Source organism: Lolium perenne, chromosome 7 (genome assembly GCF_019359855.2).
Source record: "Lolium perenne isolate Kyuss_39 chromosome 7, Kyuss_2.0, whole genome shotgun sequence".
Lineage (NCBI taxonomy): Eukaryota > Viridiplantae > Streptophyta > Magnoliopsida > Poales > Poaceae > Lolium > Lolium perenne.
This window is the reverse complement of record NC_067250.2, coordinates 327426359-327434754: the sequence shown is the minus strand read 5'-3', so window position 1 is coordinate 327434754 and position 8396 is coordinate 327426359. Positions and strand designations below refer to the sequence as shown.

The 8396-nt window shown below is 46.6% G+C and overlaps 1 protein-coding gene across 1 annotated transcript; it reads left to right on the top strand.

The window, feature by feature from the left end:
- The first annotated feature begins 3684 nt into the window (after positions 1-3684).
- On the top strand, positions 3685-6100 carry LOC127312921 (GDSL esterase/lipase At5g55050). The gene is made up of 4 exons (XM_051343456.2): positions 3685-4009; positions 4575-4705; positions 4950-5427; positions 5592-6100. The coding sequence occupies exons 1-4, from the start codon at positions 3766-3768 to the stop codon at positions 5864-5866; spliced, it is 1128 nt and encodes a 375-aa protein (XP_051199416.1). The 5' UTR covers positions 3685-3765; the 3' UTR covers positions 5867-6100.
- Positions 6101-8396: the final 2296 nt, after the last annotated feature.

The following is an 8396-nucleotide window of genomic DNA, read 5'->3' as shown; positions in this document are numbered from 1 at the left end:
TAATTTGTTCACCCAACATGCTGTTTATCTTATGGGAGAGACACCTCTAGTGAACTGTGGACCCCGGTCCAATTCTCTATACTGAAATACAATCTCTTGCAATCTTTGTTCTCTGTTTTCTGCAAACAATCATCTTCCACACAATACGGTTAATCCTTTGTTACAGCAAGCCGGTGAGATTGACAACCTCACTGTTTCGTTGGGGCAAAGTACTTTGGTTGTGTTGTGCAGGTTCCACGTTGGCGCCGGAATCCCTGGTGTTGCGCCGCACTACATCCCGCCGCCATCAACCTTCAACGTGCTTCTTGGCTCCTCCTGGTTCGATAAACCTTGGTTTCTTTCTGAGGGAAAACTTGCTGCTGTGCGCATCATACCTTCCTCTTGGGGTTCCCAACGAACGTGTGAGTTACACGCCATCAGAGCTTTCTGGAACTCACCACGCTAGCAAGATCAAGAAGGATCGGCCTCAGGAAGGTCTCCATCTTCGCACAAGAGGAACACTAGGACATCCACCTTTATCAGGCAGATCGACCGACCCCCAAGCCGTCGCCTGACGGCCGGCACCCTTAGGTGGAAGACGAGGCAATCCTAATCACCGAACCACGCGCACACTCCAGCCCAAGGCTGGCATGGTGCACCGCCGCCTCCCACGCACCTCCAAGCAACCAAGCAGCCGCAACGATAGGCGGATCTAGGCAGGATCCTAGACATGTGACTGTGACCTCCACCCCATGCGTAGATGCCCAAAGGAAGGCACCGCTGTAACCGGGAATCGCCCCGTCCACCGCAAGCAAGCATCCCGCACTAGTAGGAAATAGCCTACCAGTCGCGTGTCATTTTTGCTACTAGTCACGTGCGCTGGCCCGCCACAGGTACCTCGCCAGTGGTAAGTCTTACTAGTCGCGTGTGAACCCGGCACGCGACTAGTATGGCAGGTACTAGTCGCGTGTGGGCCTAGCACACTTCCACTAAAGTACTAGTTGCGTGTGCTAGTTAGGTCCGCTGCTAATGTAATTTTTTCGCTATTTCAAAAAAAGTTGGGACCCTTGCCGAGCTATGCACGTGATTTTACACAAAACACCCTAAAAACTAAAATAAAGCAATTGAGTTCATGTCGTCTTCTTGTGGCATTGACGAGGTTTCCTTCGCCGAGGTGGTGCGGAAGAGGAGGCGGTTCCCATCGCCGAAGGTGGTGCGGAGGAGGAGGAGGTAGTCACCGGTCGCGGGAGGTGGTGTGGAGTAGGAGGCGGTCGTCGTGGCAGGTAGTGCGAGGGAGGAGGCGGAGCAGGGCGCCGGATGTGGGCGGAGGAGGTGGCCTCCTTCGCGGAAGGTGGTGCTCGTCTCTGGGGAGAAGGAGGAGAAGTGGAAGAGGAGGAGAGGAGAAGGTGGAAGAGGAGGAGGAGAAGGTGGAGAAGTCGAAGAGGGGGAGAGGAGAAGGTGAAGAAGTGGAAGGTAGGAGGGGATAAGGTAGAGAAGAGGTAGATGAGGAGGGAAAAGTTTGAAACTAGAGAGAGGGAATTTTTTTGGAAGTTTTCAAATTTGAATTTTTTGCGCTGAAATCTGAACCTGAAAATACCCCATTTTTCTTTTCAATTTTTGGGAATCTAAAAATCGCTAAACACCCGAAGGTGGTTGAAATCGGATGTAAAATTTTGCGTAGATACATTTTCATATATTAAACATTTTCATCGGAGGTCGTGTGCAGCTGTGTGCCAAGACATGACCCCAATTGCATAATATATCAAAATTCATTTTTGTTAATTTTCATTAAAACTAGATGACATAACACATGGCCATCTTAAATGATTTTTTTTATTTTTCTATCATTTTCTATGATTTTTTTTAAAAATCGAAAAGGCGATATCGATGCACGGGGTTGCAAATCATGAGATTACAAGCAGGGTGCCTAAAATAGGGCACTCTACCAGTAAGTTGATAGTAGCAATGGGCCCAAAACAAGGCACGTGGCTAGTATTTTGCCTAGCAGTCGCGTGCCCCTGTGGGAGCGTGTTGCGGGTACTTTCTGGACCTGAGTACAGCCGAGCCCGACATACTAGTCGCGTGCGCTACCCTCCGCTACACTGCCATTACGCGTGTACCAGTCGCATGCACGTTTTTTTGCACCCGACTACTAATACCGGTCGCGCGCGCTTAGGCGGGTGACCTGCCAATGAGCGTTCCCCTATAACGTTTTCCCTACTAGTGCCGTGCGGGCGTCACGCCTGAGGGAACGACACCGTCACCGCATGGCTAGGGGCGCCGCCCTAGCCGCCGCACGCAGCAGACACCTTGCGCTGTCCCCAGCCGCCTCCAGAGATCTGCCACTGCGAATCAACCCCCGACGCCTTCGATGTCAGGCCCGCCGCCACCACAGCCCTTGCCGGCAGCATCGGCGGTAGAGGAGGCCCCCGATATTTGCTAGAGGCGGCGCGTGAGGTTGCCCCCGATGGCGCCCTGGGGGACACGCGTCTGAGGGTTCGTGGGAGGCTCCTTTGAGGAGATTCGCCAAGCAATAAGTAATTAAGGGTTATCTAAAAAGGGGGAGAATTCCAGTTCTCGGCCAGTGCACCAACTAAGGATGCACACAATCATTAAGCATGAGTACTAGGATTTTTTTAAAAAATTTTTGGTTAAGAGTAAAGCGTAGTCCTTAAGATAAGTTGCATGAGTACGAGGTTCAGCATGGGTCTTAAGTATAAATAGGAACCTAAATCCACGTCCGTGGGAATTTGAACTCAAGTGTTGTGTTTGTACATCTACTTTCCCAACCAGTTGAGCTACGCTCACTTCCCATTCCAACCTCATTTAAATTGTCCTTCCAGTCATAGGGCTTATTTCAATATTTTTACCATGTCATGTCATTATTTTTGTATGCACATTGAATAATTCGATGAAGTATTTATGAGAAACTACATGCATTCGATTTATAACATTCACATATTAGTCGATTACATGCCGATATGTCCATTGTTTTCCTATACATGCCTCCTAGTTAGTTTTTGTCTTGAGTCCGCCATTGCTACGAGTATATTGATAAGTTGATATTAGCCTCGTGATATAAGGTTGGGAATTATGATGAGACAACAAATAAAATTGTACACGAAATTAGAGATAATAGTCTGCTGAGTCCATTGTTGCCGCGAGGTATGAATCACCATTATCGAGGTGTAGCAGGGGACAAATATTGTAAGAACAATCATCATCGTGATAACCATGAGAAAAGATCCAAAAATGATCTAGGAAGCAAGATTAGAAGGACTATATCTAGAGAAATTTGATCTTCTGATAATACCGGTAGCGTCAGGAAGGAGATCTAGTCGTTGATCTTCATTGACTTGGAGATGAAAAAAAGAGATGCTACCAAAAATATAATCAATATTAGTCTCGTGATATAAGTTTGTGAATTGTGATGAAACAAGAGACGAAACTGTGCAGCGAATTAGAGGAAGTAGTGGGCCGAGCCCATTCGTTGGCGCGGGGTCAGAATCGCTGCTTAAACACAAGTTACGAAAGGACAAACATGGCTGTCCCCGGCAACGTGTTCCTCGCATATATGCATCTCGCCGTCACACGCATTTACACCTCGATCGTACGTGCACATACGCGAATCATCGTGTGCGTGTTTCACGACACGGCCGAGCTCTTTAAATAGCTGTGCATCACACAACTAGCTTCCTCACACCAAAACCTAGCTAGCTACGTACCTAGCTATAGCTAGAGCCTAAAACACTTGGTTCTCCTTCGTTACACAGGCCAGCGCTAAGCATGGCGAAGAGAATTTTTGAGCTGGTCTGCGCCGCCGTGCTCGTCGCCGGGGTCTTCTCCTCGGCGGCAGAGGACGAGATGTCGGTGAAGGTGTTGTACGTGTTCGGGGACTCGCTCGTGGATGTTGGCAACAACGACGACCTGCCAAAGGAGGCGCCCAAGGCGAATTATCCTTATGGCATGGACCTCCCCGGCAAGCCCACCGGTCGCTTCACCAACGGCTACAACCTCGCCGACATCGTTGGTACGTGCTAGCTCAACATATAAATGAAGGCGGTGTGCATATGTACACATGCATGCCGACCTGCAGGTATTCGTGATCTATTACCCCGTCCTAAATAAGTGACGTAAATATGTGTTGATACAGATGTACCTATACATTAAAATACCTCTAGATATATTCGTATCAACTAGGTCTTATTTCTGGACGAAGGTAGCAGTATATACTTCATTGCAACCCTTGAGGCTATGTACTTGGTACATGTGAGTTGCACATGCAGACGAGTGGACTGCAAATATCAAACCTGAGAAAATGCGTAACAAGAACTGTTTAACAGATTACTATAAGGCTCTCAAAACATACACGAAGCTTTGATGGTCAAAGTTGACCCTGTGTTCAAGATTTACATAAAATTAACGGAGCGGTGTGTTCACAGACAATTAACTACTATTACATTCGTTCTGAAATATAATTAAGTCTTTTTTGAAAGCTAGTTTAGCTTCTCAGAAATCTTATATTTAGGAACTAATTAGCGAGCAAAGTGTGCATCTCTCACTGATCACTAGGTGTTTCGTATATGTATGTGCAGCACAACGCCTCGGGTTCGAGATGAGCCCACAAGCTTACAGATCCATGTGGTGGTTCGAGCGGGATGACGTGAGACGGTGCAACATCGGTGCCAACTATGCATCCGGTGGTTCAGGCATCCTCGACACCACGGTAAACAAACTAAATTAAATTTTAACTATATAATCTCAATCAAGATGGATGTGTGCATCTGTGTTGATACAGAGGTCAGGATTTCCCCTTTCTGAGAAAACCTGTAAATTCATAACTAACAAGTATAATTACCCGGGGTATGCACATATGACCGAAGAAAAGAAGTCCCTTGAGCTATTGGTGGTTTCCTAATTTAACACTTGATAAATTTCACATACATAAATGTCATCATATATGCGTGTAGGGCCAGGCAGACAAAGTACTGACGATGCGGACACAAATTCAGTATTTCAAAAGAGATACTGACAATATGAAGTGCTACTACCCGGTCCATAAGAAGGATCACCTGTCGGAGTCCTTGTTCCTCCTGAGTGCCGGTGGCAACGACCTCTCGGCCTTCAACGGGTCCATGGGTGACGGCCCTGCATACGTTGAAAAGATGGCCACCACCTACGTCGAACACATCCAGGCGCTCTACGACCTAGGAGCACGTATGGTGGGGATCCTCGACGTGCCACCGGTCGGGTGCACGCCGGGAATAAGAGCCAACATGTCCAACGGGGAGTGCAACGAGGGTGCAAACTCTCTAGCGAAAGGGTTCAATAACCTCCTCAGGGTCTACCTTGCCAAAGCCGCCACGACCAACATGAAGGGCCTCAAATACTCCATCGCCAGCAACTACAACATCCTCAGTGACATGATCGCAAACCCGTTCATCGCTGGTAAGTGTATATGCATCATCAAAATCAGTGCCCCGAAGACATAAAATCAACAAACTAGTTCAAGTCACTATCAGAGAAAATAGTAACCCAGAAAATGACATACCACCTTCCACATGAAAAATACACCTCTGCATGAACTATCCTTTCTGTAATTGACATAACAGGGTTCAAGGAGGTGCAAAAGGCGTGCTGCGGGGGCGGGAGGTTCAGGGCGGAGAGGATGTGCAGCCACGCCGACACGACGGCGTGCACCGACAACCACGACGACTACTTATTCTGGGACATGCTCCACGGCACACAGGCCACCTACGAGCGCGGCGTTGTGGCCTTCTTCTACGGCGACGCTCCCAAGTATGCCGAGCCCATCAACTTCAGCACCTTGGTCAAGAAGAAAACATCACTGGTTGCACCCAAGATTCAGATGGTCGCAGACGAGTGATGAAATCAAGACATGCACGTACGGTGCAAGCATTCATATATATGTTTTGTCGACGTGGAGAATAATTGCCCACTTTGAAATAAACATTGGAGGCTAGCTGGCTGCTAATTCCCACTATGTATGCAGCAGATCGTGACGCCACTATGTATGAAGGACCTTGTATTTTATTGAATTAATGTATGTATGTCTGTCATGTGGAATAAAAACTTTCGAGAGCAAGAGTTTTGAAGGCTATCTATAGTGAGAGAGCATCATAAGTATAATATTCCCTCTGTCCCATGAAAGTTCTGAGATCTGATCGATAAAATTAGGATGTATCTAAACACCAAATTAATAGCATCCAGATACATCTAAATTTTGACAAATCTTGAACAAGTTTTGTGAGACGGAGGGAGTATAATGTATGTCAAGTTGGCAAAGATCTTGTTAAAACACATGGTTTGCTCTGAGATTTTGGTGGTCCATGTCAAGACTTGAACATAGACCCCTTAATAAAAAAACATCATAATTATTAGACATAAAGACATATATAAAATATTGTGGCATTTAAAATGCTTACAAAACAACATTTTTTGTCGAACAATTTATACATGTTGTGTTAAAAATTTCAACATATTTAGATGCAAGAACGAACGTGTCTGTCATTAATGGCATGCACGAAGGCATCAACACGCTCTTTTTTCTTTTTGAACCACGCAGAAGAACTGCAAGTATATATATTAAGAAGGGAGAAAAAGACCAAAATGGTAAAGAGTAGAAAGCAAAATACAGGTTTGTGAAACTCGACCTTATCATAAATAAATAAAGAAGAAAAAAGGAAAACACACACAGCAGCCCTAGCGGCCTGACACCTAAGGAGTGAGGCGAGCTTACTTGCTATCGACCCCACAGCTTTGCATCGACCACATCCACACGCTCTCGATGTACGTACTTTCTACAAGCGCGAATACACACATCAGACAAACATCATGCCGGCGTGATATATTCACCGGAGTTGATACAGACAAGCTATGAAAGGACAACGCTGATGTCGCCCCGGCCTTCCAAACCTAGCGCGCAGCAGGCGTGTTTCACGACACGGACTGGCTGAGCTCCTTAATACAGGCCGATCGCACACTGGCATCGTCACACAAAAACCTAGCAGGAGCCAGGCCCAGGGCAACAGGGGCCATGGCCCGGGTCGCAGGAAATTTTCTCCTTATCAGTAACGTAAAAAAAAAAAGTTGGCCCGGGGCGCTGGTCCAATTCGGCTGAACGAGGAAGCCTCGTTTCCCTAATTCCCAGGCCGCGCTTAGCTCGTAGAGGTAGAGACGCGTACCATACTACGCCCACGCGATCGATCTTCCGTCTTCGGCAGTTCGTCAAAACAACGCTGCACACGGATCGACGGATCGCGGCCGGCCGGACGCTTTGCCGTCGCCCGCCCCGACGCCCCTGCCTGCGTGCGCGTACGTCGCCGCCGCCTCCGGCCTCCGTCATTGCTGCAGTGGTATCCGGCCGTGGCCTCCTGATCGGTCTGCTTCTGATCAGCAGCTCCTTTGAACTAGGTAGTTTTTTGTTTTACATAGAAAGGGATTAGGATGTTAGAATAAATATAATAAATAAGTATGGTTTAACAATTGTTTGTAATTGGTTTCATGTTCAGAAACAGAAGATGAAGAGTATGGTTTTCAAGGCTCACGCAGAGGAATTTTACCTCGTCGTTTCGGTAAGTTTTCATATTTGTATGAATGATGTTCTGTTGCACTTCATGCTTGCGCTTTTCCATATTAAATATTCTTGATTTCTTGAAGGTATTGGTTCCTGTTCTAGTGTTCATGAGGTCATGGGAGGCACGGACGCACAAAACTAGTGACTTGGTACCATCTTTTGTATTCCATTCAACTATTTTAAGTTTTTTAGTTATTTCTTATGCATGTTTTTGGAGGGTTAACAGTGGATCTGAAAATATATGTTCATTCTTGCTGTCGTACCATTTTTTTGTGCTATTACAAGACTTTCTTTTAGTAGGTACTTTTGCGCTTAGTTTTTGGCCCGGGGCTTGCTTCAATCCCTAGCTCCGCCACTGACATGACATGCATGTGTGTGTGCGCGCGCATTATAGGCAGTATCAAAGTTGTTATAAATAGCATGATCACAACGCCTTGGGTACTGCGGAGTCCCCTAATTTTAGTCCGTTTGCAATTTTTTTTGTAGACCTGACAATTTTTTTGTTCCCTCCTTTTGCATTTTTAGGTTTGGGTTACCGGCCGTCTAGCGTACGTCTCTGCTGGTTTATGCTGGTTGCTATCTTTTTTTTGTTCTCTGTGACGTCCGATTCACGGTTGTTATGCCTCATAGCTGGTTGCCTAAATTTTCTTTCTACTTTTTTTCAATCTCCCATAGAATTCATTGAACATACCTACCAACACACCACTATATATTACTAAGATTTATCTCGATTCACCGTGGTTTCTTGGCGAGAAATCCACCTCAGCTCCCCATCTTCCCCCACATCCACCGATGCCCTTGGATATGCACCACCGCATCC